Source organism: Haemaphysalis longicornis, unplaced genomic scaffold (genome assembly GCF_048455015.1).
Source record: "Haemaphysalis longicornis isolate Haplotype H1 unplaced genomic scaffold, Haemaphysalis longicornis Haplotype H1 scaffold_9, whole genome shotgun sequence".
NCBI lineage: Eukaryota > Metazoa > Arthropoda > Arachnida > Ixodida > Ixodidae > Haemaphysalis > Haemaphysalis longicornis.
Genome location: NW_027526460.1, coordinates 101225441 through 101239916, shown reverse-complemented (window position 1 = coordinate 101239916; position 14476 = coordinate 101225441). Strand labels below are relative to the sequence as shown.

Here is a 14476-nt window from a genome sequence, read left to right as displayed (position 1 = left end):
CTGGACTGCGCCTTAATATTTTGCGCCTGGTAATATCTACTGCACTACAACTAGTAAAGAAACGTTTGTGCTTTAGGCGCTGTTAGTGTTACTATCCGTGGTATATCATGAGCAAAGGAATATTTCATTCATCGGGAAATTTCTCGTCTGACTGCACATGAAAAAAAAAAAAAAACGCTTCCGCTTTATCCAAAGAAAATTGATGTTTCTTGCATCCTCTTCACCCGTCTTTAACCAAAAAGTCCAGGCCACAGGGATGAATTTTTCCTGAAGTAATAGCAAGACTCAGCAGGAGTTCATACAAACAAATTTGCCATGCGCAAGGTCAAGGAAGAACATACTCCTTGTTACTCGTGTGCAGGGGCCTGATTGCTGGAAACGATGGGCCTCCGTTCGGCCAGTCAGCGCTGCTTCTTGTGGTGTCTTGCATTGCCGAGTTCCTGGTGTCGAGCTGCCACTCCTATTTCACCATCAGGATTCAAACCAAGGCCCATCATCTGCTCCAAACAGCGGTTTTAAAGAAGGTAAAACCTGCTTTCCCTCGAGCGTTCGAAAAAGTGTCAGTGCTTCTTTTGAAAGTGAAAGTGTGATTGGAATTCTGGCCAGCTTATGCTTTTTCTGATCACGTGCATGAAGGTATCAAAGCTTGGCACAGTAGCACCTACTAATTGCTTCACAGAGACTCTACAGGGGTAGCGCCTAAAAGGTATTGCGACGTATTTCGCCTAAATGGTGGGTTTTAAGCGTCTCAAGATAGCGCCTAAAGGAAGCAAGTGGTAACACGTAACAGAGATGAGATGAAAAAACAAAAAAAAAGTTTAATTCTTTGCAAGCTTCTAAGGAAGTAATGCTGGAAACAAAAGTTGCCGGTCGCGGGTTTGATTCCCGGCCGCGGCGGCCGCTTTTCTGATGGAGGCGAAAAGCAAAAACGCCCGTGTGTACGAGATTTCGGCGCACGATAAAGATCCCCAGGCGGTCAAAATTAATCCGGAGCCCTCTACTACGGCGCGCCTCATCGCCTGCGTTGCGTCGGCGCGTTAAACCCTACAATCAATCAATCAACAAAAGTTGCCGTTAGAGGCGACAGAAAGGGCTCGACCGAACAGCTGATTACTTCCATACACATACGTAGTTTTACTTGCCGAATACAATGGCAGGCGGTCTTGCTAATTCAATGCAAGCCGTGGGTTGAAAACACGGGAAGTTAAAATTTGCAGCGACTAAATATTTGCAATAAATTACAAGATGTCGACCACCTCACGATGCTTTTTTATCAGCCAGCAGGTACAGCAATTAGCAAAAGTTTACGGGCCCCGGAAAAAGCAGTTTTAGGTTTTTTTTCTCTTCCGGTAGCAGCCCACAAGCAGTGGTATGCATGTGAGGTGTCATATAATTACTAAGATATTACAAAAATACCGCAATAATAGCCCGAAATGCCATGCGGCAGAGAAATAACCCGAAATTGCTGTTTTTGTGGTCCTTCAACTTTTGCTCTTGAAGGTACTTGAAAAAAATACTTATAGTTAGTGGTTATTATAAATATTATGCACCTCTCCGTCTATTGACCCCGATGGTTGAACTCGAAGCTTTCTTGTGAGGCAATCCTTGGCTGTTGTCTGAGTTTGGACTTTGACTCGAAGACGGTTTGGACCCGTGGTTTCTAGTTTGTCTCTAGGCACTTCCGACTTTTTATCGCAGCGGCTTTGACTTTGACCCTTCGCCATTTCATTTCGCAGGAAGAAAGTTTCGCGTTCAACCGTCGTCGTCGTCGTTGGATGGAGGGGTGCATAATTTTTGTCTAATTTTGCGCGTCCATTCGTCGTGCCGAAATGGCGTGCTAGGGGGCCTTTAACTTTAGCATTTGGTTTTGCGACAAGTTGTCAACCGTTTTTTCTTTGTTTAGGCGTGACGTGAATGATCGTTTGTTGCGCACTCTGTGTCAGATGAAGCTAGCTAGGGCGCTACCTGATTTTTGTGTGTTTCGTCGGTGTGTTTTTTTATTTTGGCGCACCAAGAGGATATTTGCGTGAGGGTGTACAGGATATCCATTTTTTACGGTCCCGCTTCACGCTGGAATACTTGTCAAGCGTGACTGTACCACGACCTTGCGGATATTGCATTGCCTGTGCGGCTGCACCCATCCGTGTACCGCACAGGGCCTGGAAAAGACGTACTTAGACGAGTAAAAAGAATGACTTGCCGCCATGGGTTAAAAACGTTCTCTTTTGAACTCACGTTGGCGTCCTTCCAGTGAAAACGGGAAAGAAGAGAAGGGGTCTGCACATTCCAAGGGGGGTTGACTATTACCCATTAAAAAGCCCGACACGGTTGATGTTTTCTTGGAGCGTTGGGATGGGGTCTTCTTTTGCGATGTGCCTCAGTGCTCATCAGGAAAGGACTTGTTCCTGGATGTCTACGGGATCAGGTTTGTACCCATTCAAAACGGGCATGGGGTATCACGGGGGACCTCGTGATGGTTCTGGACCTGCACGGGATTTGAAAATCGCGCATGGCCACACGCCATCGTGACACCGGTGCTAAAAGGTCCAAGGAGTACTTTTCTGAGTCTGTTCGACTGATTATTGAAGTGCGGAGGGCTCAGCTCGAGCCTCCGGAATGGTTTCCCGTGCCTGAAATCCTTAATTGTAAAAGAGAGGTAACGCGGGCCCATTGGAGCGCAATGCTTAAACGTAAAAACAGCGCTAAAACTAGGAAAATAGAAAGACTAGACGCACAAATCGCTGCGTGTGTCTGTTCTTTCTTTTGTCCCTTCTTTAGCGCTGTTCTTCCGTTTAAACTTGAAACACTAAAACCAAGAAACAATCTAAGCCGTATATTTATTCTCTCCCTCTCTCTCTCTCTCTCTCTCTCTCTCTCTCTCTCTCTCTCTCTCTCTCTCTCTCTCTCTCTTTCTCTCCTCTTTGTTAGTCAAGTGATGGCTGCCAGGTTTAGCAGTATAGTGTTTTGTTTGTTGTGTTGTGTCATACTATGGCAATAAAGAAAAAAAAGTGCCGCAATGGCGTAATGGTATAGATGTCGGCTTCATAACGTGGGGGCCCAGGTTTGATTCCGACGACGGGGAGCGTTTTTTTCCTTTCACTTCACCCACAATTCTCATCTTCGTCAGAAAAACTTGACTTTCCTGCAGTGAGTTGTTAACGCGGCATACGCCATGAGGGAGACAAAAGAAGCTCCCTTGTAAAAGCAGATATGACATCTCGGGATTCAGGAATAATAGGCGGTCTACTTTTAAAAAAGACAAAGAAGTTTCTCCCATAGCTTCGCAACTTCTTGAACTTTCGTTATCTGACGTGAAAAACTTCTGTCATCTGAGATTAGAAGTGGCATCAGTTGAGTCAAGAACCCCTTTAAAAGCTTAGATTTAATGGAGAGCTATTTGTGAGGCTCTTTCTGTCTCTTTCTATTCCCCCCAGAAGAATGAATTCTAGCAAATAAACATGCCATGCTTTTCATTACCCAACTGCAGAGCTTAAAGTGCACCCGTTGAACGCAAGCGAAACGCGGTTCCGATGAATGCTCGGTATAAGGTTATTGAACCTTTGCGAAAGGTAACTGTTAGCGATTCTACAATGTGAAGGTTGTGCTGGGGCCTGGGCTATGCAAGTTCAGTATGTGTACTTCTTCGGAGAATAGACAACTGCAAACAATGATTTGGTTTTCACTCCAACGATTCGGGGAGAGAGAGAGAGAGAGAGAGAGAGAGAGAGAGAGAGAGAGAGAGAGAGAGAGAGAGAGAGAGAGAGAGAGAGAGAGAGAGAGAAAGAGAGAGCGAGAGAGAGAGAGAGAGAGAGAGAGAGAGAGAGATAGAGAGAGAGATAGATAGATAGATAGATAGATGGATAGATAGATAGATAGATAGATAGATAGATAGATAGATAGATAGATAGATAGATAGATAGATAGATAGATAGATAGATAGATTGATGGATAGACAGAGAGAGAACAGAGTTTATCATACTTCCTTTTAAAGAAAAATTCCCCGTGCGGCAATTTCCAGTGTCTTCGTCCGATCAGACAGCGTTCAGGAACCCGTGGTCCCTGGCGGCGTCCTCTGCCAGTGGGATGGCAGCAGCTTGCATCTCGGGAAGACAGCTTAATTAATTCTTACATGTATGCCTCGTTCAATGGCAATGCCCAAATAAGCAACGACTCGGTGCTCTTATGGTTGGAAAACGCATTTCCTACAAACGAAGCAAGCGTAAGTCTTTCAGCCCTGAAAATTAGTTGGAAGTGAGGAAGTTCTCGTACAGGGCGTTCTAATTTATTTCAAGTACATGATGTTGTTACAGCAAAAAGTGGGACTGCTCAATTCTTAGAATGTTTGAGCAGGCCGGTCGATCGTTCGCTGTGAAACATAGCGCGAATGTAGGATTTTATGGTTTATTTACTTTAACACAAAATTCGGTGACAGCTTATATGGTACTATAGAAGTCCAGTAAAAAACTAAAGTCAGTAGTCAAGATATGAGGGCTAGGGAAAGGAGGGAAGATTGTGCACTGGAGATTGGGAGAGCTTTGGGGAAAGGCAAAGGGGTCAAATAGAAGAAGTCCAGGAGAAGCAGTGGGACCAAACTGAGCGCTAGGGAGGGTATACGAGGGAATGGGGAAGACGAGCGGACATTCGGACGCCAGCGACCGGAGCATGCTGCGGAAAGTACATGTAGAGGTTCAGAGGTAGTCAAGGCAGGAGGGAAACAGACAGAGGGAATGTGCTAGGTGGATAAGCGGAAAGGCAGATGAGGGGAACAGCACGAAACGTAGGAGTGTGCGGCAGGAGTAGACCTTGCGTGGCAGCGCCGCTAGTAACACTGTCGTCTTCGACGTAACTGGCAGCGAAGCAGCAGACAAAGTGCCAATACATTGCATCTTGCTCTTTACTGAGTACAATGCTAATTTACTTTGGGTATTTAATGGAGTGAGTGTTATCTAAAAAGTTGATGCTTGAAATGATGATGCTTGATGCTTGAAATGATGCTTGAAAGGATCTTTATATATTTATTTTTTTCAGTACCCTAAAGGCTCTGAAAGGCGTTACATAGGAGGTGGGGGATACTATTCTTACAAAGTATACGTCATTACGCGTCAATAAGACCGCAAACAGCAGTCAGACACATCTCGGTAAAATGTACATTTTGGAAAAAAAGAGAAAAAACCACAGGGAGAAAAGACAGGGCGCAGTTCACATTTGCAGTACATAGTTCAATTCAAATAGGAGGCACACATAGCAGTTGCGTTTCTAACATTACACTAATAAAAAAATGTAACACAGGGCTCAGAAGAAGGATCAGTTGATATTTTACACACAAAAAATGTGCACAAGGCAGATTGGGCTGCATGCAATACCTCTTTCTCGATTCTGACTGCTATGAAAGCATGACCACTAAGCCAGTTTTATTCTGCAAGCCCAGATTACGTACCTGTCCCCAGCCGCCGCTTCTGACAATCCCGTCGGCCATGTGTCAACGCTGCTGGCCGCGGACTCGTGGATGGTGTGCATGTCGACCTACCACTTGCCTAGCGCCTTCATGGGGCTGGTCGCCTTGGTCATCGCATTGACAGCATTGGATCGTCACATAGGACACGCAGCGGTCTGCGCCTGCGTAGCGTGGCTTGTCATTGTGGGAGCGGCGTCTGTGTGCACGGAACCGCTGATTGACAAGTACTGTGTGAGTCCTCTTTGTTGAAACGCGGCCCTAGGGGGACGCTGAGGTGTCCCTGTCTCTGAAATGTCCCTTAAGTGTCGCTGAAGGGACGCTAAAAGTGTAAAAGCGAATTGACTTATATTGGTAGATCAGATGGCCGTGAAGTGCCTCTGTCCCTGAAGTGTCCTTGAATCGTCACTGAAGGGACGTTAAACTTGTAAAAATAAATTGACATATCGGTAGATTAGAGGGCCCTAAAGGGTCCCTGTCCATGTAGTGTCCCTGAAGTGTCGCTGAAGGGACGCTAAGAGTATAAAAGCAAATTGACTTATATCGGTAGATTAGAGGGCCGTGAAGTGTGTCCTTGTCTCTGAAGTGCCCCTGAAGTGTCGCCGAAGGGACGCTAAGAGTGTAAAAGCAAGTTGACTTATATCGGTAGATTAGAGAGCTTTGAAGTGTCCCTGTCCCTTAAAGGGGCACTGACACAAAAATTTTGCATCTTGTTTTTTTTGTTGCGAGTGACCTACTTATAACCTGTAGAAACCTCATTTGCTTCAGCGTGCGACGGTTGATTAATTAGAGGCATTTTCAATGCGGCCACTCGCAGTTTCGGTTTCAGCGAGTTCCGCGAAACGATGGATTTTGTGGATTTTGTGTGAACTAAGCTGACACATGACCCTTGGAGGGATATCACAGAGCAGAGCCGCCGTAGCACTGTCGAATCCGCATCGACGACAGTTTCTGCGAATGCCCCCATGTACTGATCTCGTGAGACGCTTAATTAAAAAGCGACCGTGGATGTGACGCAGGCGCTGTGAGTGCAAATGCTACCGCGGCTAAAGAAGGACGCGCGACGCTCGAGACGGTGGGTGGCAAGACGCGCGCTGGGAGCAGCCGGCCGGTGTGCCTACAGGTCCGCCTACAGATGTGTTCGGCTTAGCACTGCGGCGGATATTCGAGTGCCGCTCTCGTAAGCGGTGCAGATGACAATTTTTAATGCAACCCGCCATCGCATCATTAACTCCTTTCTCATGTAAGCCACCATGGTCGGGACTTGGGGACAATTTCGTGCAGCGGTAACAAGCTATCACTCGAGCTACCTGCGCCGGCCGGCGCCACTTTGCGGCCGTGGCCGCCGCCTGCACAGCGACCGTGCGGCTAGCTCAGTGGGCTTTTCGTGCCTCCGGCGCGTTTTCTCATCCAATGGTAATAAACAGAATAGAAACAGAGTGCCTGGAATCGCTGTAGAACTTTGGTCGCGGCCAGCTGCCCGATTAGCTGACGAAATCACGGCGCCTCCGCCGCCAACGATCGGGTCGTTCGTTCTCGAGAGCAGAAGCTCCGCCCTCCGGCCCTCCGATTGGAGCGGTGAGCCGGGCGAACCGGAGAAAAACGCCGGCAGTGCGGAAGCGGCAAACACAAACTCGTGACGTGTTTGGCAGTTGTTTATTTACACAATATCTTCGGGATGTCGATTGCGCGTGGTCCTCTGCTGGCTGCTCGGTTGCGTTTCGCACACTTTAAAATTGATTTTAAATATGTTCTAGGCTGTATTCGCCGCTGATATTTTGCAGATGATGTATATGTGTTCCCACCAATCTATCTCCGAAGTTATCTCGCCTTCAAAATTTTGTGTCAGTGCCCCTTTAAGTCTCCCTGAGCTGTAGCTGAAGGGACGCTGAGAATGTAAAAGCAAATTTATTTATATCGGTAGATTAGAGGGCCGTGAAGGGTCTGTGTCCTTGAAGTGTCCCTGAAGTGTCGCTGAAGGGACGCTAACAATATAAAGCAAATTGACTTATATCGGTAAATTAGATAGCCGTGCGTGAAGGGTCCCTGTCTCTGGAATGTCCTTTAAGTGTCGCTTAAGGGACGCTATAAGTGTAAAAACAAATTGACTCATATCGGTCCCTGTCCCTGAAGTATCCCTGAAGTGTGGCTGAACGAACGCGAAGAGTGTAAAAGCAAATTGACTTATAACGGTAGATTAGGGGGCCGTGAAGTCTCTGAAGTATCCTTGAAGTGTCGCTGAAGGGAGGCTGAAAGTGTGAAAGCAAACTGACATATCGGTAGATTAGAGTGCATCAAATCAAATATCCCACTCACAATTGCTGTAGTGTCTTATGAACTAAAAAAATTCCAAAAACGTGAAATCAGGTATCGATGTGTCATACATTTCCCGCACTATATTTAGTGACATTAGAAATGTTGAAGGGGATAACACAGGATTTATAGAGCTTGCCAAGACGTTTTTCGGTAACAGACATTGAGGCAGCAGAAGCATGTAAAGCGAAAATGAATGTATGCGGGAACCTTTCCTCGTCATGTGCTGTGTAAAGGACGCAAAGTTGAGCTAGAAAACAAAAAATAGGATGCCCCTGCCCACACGGTAGGCTTGCTGCAGTTTCCATTTCGTTGGAGCGTGTCCCCTGGCTTACAAGCGCAATCACAGGATGCGTGAATACGGGTGAACGCGAAAACCTACCGCACCCACTTGCTACTAGCCCATATATATAAAAAAATGCAGTGGCAATATCAATTATTTATAAAGAGATTGGCTTGCAATTAGGCCGCTTACAGTGCTTTCAAGTTGCGTGTATTTTCGGCAGCTGCCCCCAGGTGACAGCACGTTCCTGAAAAGCAGCGCCGGGGGTCATAAAGCCCGCCTTCGAACTCTGCCTTTGTGTCACTATAGCAAGATTGCGCCAAAAAAAGCAAACCCTTTGTGAATGAAATATAGTATTTGCCATGAAAGTGCAAGTAAATGACATCAGGTGCTTAGGAAGATGGTGACGATCCAGTAAAATGAAAAAAAGTGCTCCCGCATACCGTAGGCACTTTGTGACGAGCTCTTTAATGTCATAGAAAAATGAAAGAGAAGCGGAACAGAGAAATGACACACATAGTTTCTTATTTCTCATCAAACAAGGCATCGTTCGTCGTCGAACGAAATCGGAACAAAAGCTCGCATGGTTTTTTTTAAAACAAAAAAGTTTAGTCTTTAATGTTTTTTTCAATATGGTCTGGGTCGCGAAATGTAGAGCACATGCCATGGAGTCGTTGAAGGAGAGGACAGGCCGCGGTGTCATGCGGGTTTATTCCGAATGCAGGGGGGGTCTCGCTCTTCTATTCCCAGAGGCGCGCGAGCCTTCCGCCGGGTGAGCGCGCTCGTTGTACGTCACGCTGATGCCGCTGAAACTTTGGCTTGCTGGTACAAGTATGTTTCATTAATTTTACTTCAAGCGAAGCGGGACTGTAGCAGAATGCAGGGCTGTAGAGCAGTAAAGCAGCACTTATGAAGTAAAGCAGGGCTGCTAATACGCCGTAAGAGTTGTCAGTGCTACTAATCGTCATATGCATCGAAGAGGTCGTCGTCTTCTTCGCGGTGAGTGGTGGATTCAAAGTAATCTTCAGCATTGTAGACCTCCACCAGCCTTACTGGCGAAGATTGCACTAAGTCGCGCAAGTCTTGAACCATAGGGAAGCTGCTCGATTTCATTATACGTGAGCACTGAAGGACACATTGCCACGCATTTGTACCAGTTTTAAGTCGTTTCTTTACATGTTTAGTCGTTGCTTTGCACTTTGCTAGTACTATTCATCGTCATATGCATCGATATTATGTCCCTCATGCGAGGCATTACATGAGCGGTAGCGCTTGACGACAGCGCGGGAGTTTTCTTGTTTTAGTAAAGCCACTGCGCGAGCCGGAGACTCGGCGGTCGCCGCGAGGCACGCGCTCACGAGCGCTCGGTATTTTCTTGGTATTTTTTCCCTGCAACAGCGAACTTACGGCTTGTACAGCAGCGCCGGTGTTAAAAGTGGACATTTACGCAAGGCGTTTTGGCGTTAGACGCATGTGCACAAAGTCGTTGCATCGCGACCACCAAGTCACTACATCGCGGGCTTCCATCATGGCCAGACGACAACGAAAGAGTTCTCCACAAGATTAGGCTTTTATTTGACTCGGTTTGCGGAGGAAGAAAGTTTTGCGTTTCAACCATCTTTGTGGTTATACGAAGGGGCTTTGATTTTTTCTTATTCACGGTGCTCCAGGTGAAAGAAGGACAGAATAACAGACATACAGGCGAGAAAAACAAGTGCCTTTGTTTGACACATCAAAGCTTTTGTGTTTTTATTGAATTCCTTCAACAAACACGGGCTTTTGCTGTCGTGAAGCAGTTGCATATATCCAGGCAAGTTTAGATTTCGAGGTTTTAGAAATAAGAAAATGTTTTCCCATTCTTGAATCAGACGTTGGTGCAACGCAGAATATAAATTTTACCAATGTGCCTTCTTTTTCGTCACCTCCACGGATTACAAGATAGAAATCGAAGGATAAGGGAGTGCCACAACACCCAACTCCGCAGGCCCCAGCATGCTCATCAGCTTTCGAATATTCGCGAAATATAAACCATTCGCAGTAAGGATGCTACATACCGTGCTATTGCATGCCTGTACCCTTAGGTGCATTTTTGTGCAAAAAAGTGTGGACATTTATGCCAGGTTATAAAACAAGAGCCATTCGTGTTCGCATTGCCAATTTTGTTTTATTTTTCAGGAAGTCTTCTACGAGTATCGAGACAAGCGGCTCAACAAGTTCAGCGAATTTCTTTCGTCCATACGGCTCATCAAAATGTCCGCGCTGGAAGACATTTTTCAGAAAAGCCTCATGGAACTTCGGCGCACAGAAATTAAGCAAGCTTACTGCGTCAATATCCTGGACAGTCTTATTGAGACGCTGTTCAGCGCTTCCAGCTCGATGGTAAGAAAGGCGACCCGCTCAACTGGCTCGAACCAGCATCCTTGTGAGTTAGTATCCTTGCTAAATACCGTTTTTGGAACACTTGATAAACTGTTTCGTGCTTACAAGAAGCAGCTTTGTTTGGCTGTGTATGGCGAAGCGCCGCTGAGTACCGTTTGGTACCTCTGAACGCGTTGTGGTGTTGCGAAGCCGCACTGGTAGACGTTCACTACGCAAGTTCTCACAGTATTCTACAACAAATTTATTATTTAGGAGCACCCGCATGAAGTATATGGGTTCATAAAAAGCGTAAGCACTGGATGAAGTATCTCTTGTTGAGCCATATTCGCTTTGTTTGGAGTGTATTATTTACTATTTACTGCAAAATAATCCTTACAGTGTGGTGCTTTTACCTGAAAACAGGGTACTTTCGGGATTCATTACTCGGAATTCGAGAGTTATCTGCGAGGTTTACTCTTGTGATGCCACTCTAATCGCTGCTAATTATCGTTAGCAATGTCTCAAAAATTTGTGTGTATCCCAATCTGAGAATAAAGACGAAAGGCAGAACATCACACACCGAGGCTTTAAAAAACCCAAGCGGCAAAATGTTCTCTATAAATCTGATTCATACCGACGTGAAAATAGTGGTCTTCGGGTGGAAAGTAGTTTTATGTTCTCTGAAAGCAATCTGCAGAATTTATCAAGCAGTCAGCTATCTGTTAAAATGCTAAAAGACGAATAGGGAGAAAAAGCAACAGGGACAACTGGGAGGCATTATATAGTGCACAGAATCCTGCTCAGGTCTAATTTTGCTAGTAGAAATATTCGATTTCAGATTACTTTCGCCATTGGCTGCTTGTTCTTCCATACTTTTCACACTTGTATTCAGGGAGAGTTGTCATAAGAAACTCATAAAGTCGCATCTTGCGGCTTTACTCGAGTGCCCGTGTTGTGGGTCGTTATGCTGTCATGATTATGACCCCAGTCTCTATAACAACAAACAATGGATGCTTAGGTGGTGATAAGCAGTTTGATAAAGGACAATTTCATTGCGAGCAAACTATATTTGTTAAAGTGTTAAAAACGCTGCGAGGAAAGTTCCGCAGACGAGTTGTTACCACTTGGGGAAAGAGCGAGGTAGGTTGCTTGAACGAGGGGTTAATGACAGGCAAAGTCCCATAGGTTTTATCACTGCGCGGGCAAATGTATTTTGGCTCGCTTTATTCCACAGACTGACTGGTTAATAAAAACTGTAGTTTAACTCATGCTACGATAATTTAGAAAGTCATACGTTAGCAGCCCCGCCTCTGCTCTGACAACGACGAAACAAAATTTGAGGTCTCACCAGCACGAATCCGGCCGAAAACACAGACACTTAAACACAATTTGTTCTTCAGAGATGGCCTCCATTCACGTGAAGCGTCTTTCCGTCTTTGAAAAGACTCATGCGATGGCAGTATTCGAAACGATGAAATGAGCTCGCCAGAGCAAGCGGCCCGGCGGCTGCCCCGGAAATTGAGGTATCTGAGGGTATGAACGCTTAGGGCTCAGCTTCTAAGGCCGCTTCATTAAAAGGTGCTTTCCGCATCCGTAAATATTCAACGTAGTCCCCTCATCAAACACGCCGTTGGAGACACGTGTGATGGTATTGGTAGAATGGTTGCAACAGAAACTTACTCTTTCAAGTGAGGCACAAAAAAGCGTCACAGTGTTAAAGCTAACAACTGCAATGTCTCTTTTGATTTCAGATGATTATACTGGCTTTCGGAACTGTGATGATCATTAATCCGGACGTTGTATTCAAGCCTGCTGAAATATTCTCATGTGTGTACATTCTGTCCCTAACGGACACCTTCACAAATACTACTCCACATGTCATCAGGCTAAAAAGCCCGGTAAGGCTCATTATCATTACAACGTAAGCATGACGAACTTTTGAACTCATGGACAAAATTTTGCGATTTCAAGAAAAGTGTCCTTCAGTACAAAGCTCATCCTGAAATGAACCTGACAGACTGTATTGAATAGCAAGGAGTTGCTTAGTGAGCGTCTAAATACAGTCACCAACATGCCACACTAAAAACATAAACGTGATTCCAAGCCTGCCATTTGTAGTCGCTGTGAAAACTCAAATTAATTTTTGTTGCCCACAAACTAAAAACGACATTTTGAACAAGTATGAGGCGTAAAAGGTATACGTTTTAGAGGCTGTAAACAATTCCGCAGCCAGTTTATGTAGTCGGCAGCTGGCTATAATCCGTGTCTTGATTACATATACCCGGGCAAACAGTTGCAACTTACTGGTACTTTCACTTGCGAGCATGCGCATGGAGTGCAGCAGGTCTATAAGTGGGGAGGAATTGTGGCGGGCCATATTGCTCGGGGTCTTACTCGCGACCTCACTGCTGACTATGACACGATTTGCAAAGTTTTATTAAAAATAGTGCTTGTAAATTACAGGAAAAGTGTTGTGCTTGTCAGTTCAAACAATGCTACTCTTCAGAAAGCGTTTGCCAATAACACAAACAAGCTCTTAAAGGGTGACCACGATCCAGGTACAATGTAAAGTTTTGCAGCCAAAAATCTATAAAATCAATCTCATTGCAATAAAGGAAGTTAGGTTGATTCATTTAAAAAGTCTTACAGATGAAATTGTAGTGCCCTTTAAAGCAGTATAAGAAGTTTCCTAAAGTTAAAATCAGTTGCGATGAACAAAACAGTTTATAATAATAATTCTCAGAATTTTTAAAATCAGGTACGAATAAGATCAACTTTTTCGTGTGAATAGACTACTTGCGGAAAAAATTGCGTTGAACTGCGTATGCTTGAAGCACGATGAACGTGTCAAAAAACATCCGAAGTTCATACAAAAACCTTCTGCATCGTGTGTGAATTAAAAAAAACTTTAAATAAACCCGTGCAGTCTTGCTACAATATGCTTGCTTTGCAGGCGCGTAGTTTCGTTTGGTTTCGAAAAACTTTATACGCCTGAAGCATAATTTAACAAACTGGGGTTGTTACAAGCGCCATTGGCAGTCATCGTTATTGGGTGTCCTTTTCGGTTTTACTTTTGTGAAGAAAGCGTCTGATTACTTACCTGTCTTTCATGAAATTTAGGTCTTCCGAAGCTGTCGAAGGCTCATGTCATTCTTTATGAGCGAAGAAATAGAGACAGGCTTGGATGAAGAAGGACAAATTCCAGAAATTGGTGGTAAATGTCTTCTACTTTTCTTTGAAGGAGTAAAAGGAGGTTTTTATGAAACTAAAAAAAAAGCAAGACATATCGCAATGGGAGCAGTTTAAAAGGTGGAATAATGGGAGGTAAGGAACAAGAAGGATTTAACCAGGCTACATGATAGTTTGTGGTACTGTACTAGAACATCACGAAAAATTGGACAGGATTATTAAGCAGACCAAGCAAAGTTCTAGATAAAATATCAAAAATGAAACCCGAGGCGTGTATTGCAGGAGATGCTCAGAAGAAAAATCGAAATGATGTCCGGGACAATGGAGTCATCTTGCAGGTAGTCAGGATCAATTTGAAGGTTATCGCGGGCATTCCGAGCAATCTAGACGACAGCGCATTTCCGGGAAACGCTTTAGCATTCGTCACAATGCGATTATGCTAGCCTCTCCAACCACATGGCTGTTCCGTAACATTCGCTCACTCCCTTCAGTGAGGGGTAACAGCGGAAGCCGCTCTTGTTTTGTTCATTTTTCGTCGACAGATTCGTGATTCCCACTTTGGTTGTTGCTGGCTTTGATAACACCGTTGACTCGACGTGCAGGAAGCAAATAATTATGCCCCGCATGGGGCACGTTGAGCATGGTGACGGCATTGGTGACCCCGTGGACCCTGAGTTCCCAAACATAAGCTGTAACCAACCGTGGCGATGTGTTTATAGGTGGAGGGTAAGAAACCACAAACGGTAGCAGTCGTAGCCGTGGTCAAGATCCAGCCGATGGGCTCCGTCTGTTTACGAGGCAGGGAACTCCGGAACCTCTCTCGGCATCAGGGTAAACCGAGCTAAGAACTCCCGTCCTCTGCTTTTTTCTATGCCATGTGG

General features: G+C 45.2%; 1 protein-coding gene across 2 annotated transcripts in view; it reads left to right on the top strand.

Moving 5' to 3' along the window:
• The window catches only part of LOC144153950 (multidrug resistance protein mrp-7-like), a 96373-nt gene that overhangs the window by 37838 nt on the left and 44059 nt on the right, over positions 1–14476 (top strand). For both annotated transcript variants that reach the window (XM_077685736.1, XM_077685735.1), the window contains exons 9-13: positions 362–524; positions 5429–5686; positions 10224–10427; positions 12158–12304; positions 13527–13620. In XM_077685736.1, coding sequence (XP_077541862.1) covers positions 362–524; positions 5429–5686; positions 10224–10427; positions 12158–12304; positions 13527–13620 — 866 coding nt within the window. The remainder of the gene's footprint in view (positions 1–361; positions 525–5428; positions 5687–10223; positions 10428–12157; positions 12305–13526; positions 13621–14476) is intronic.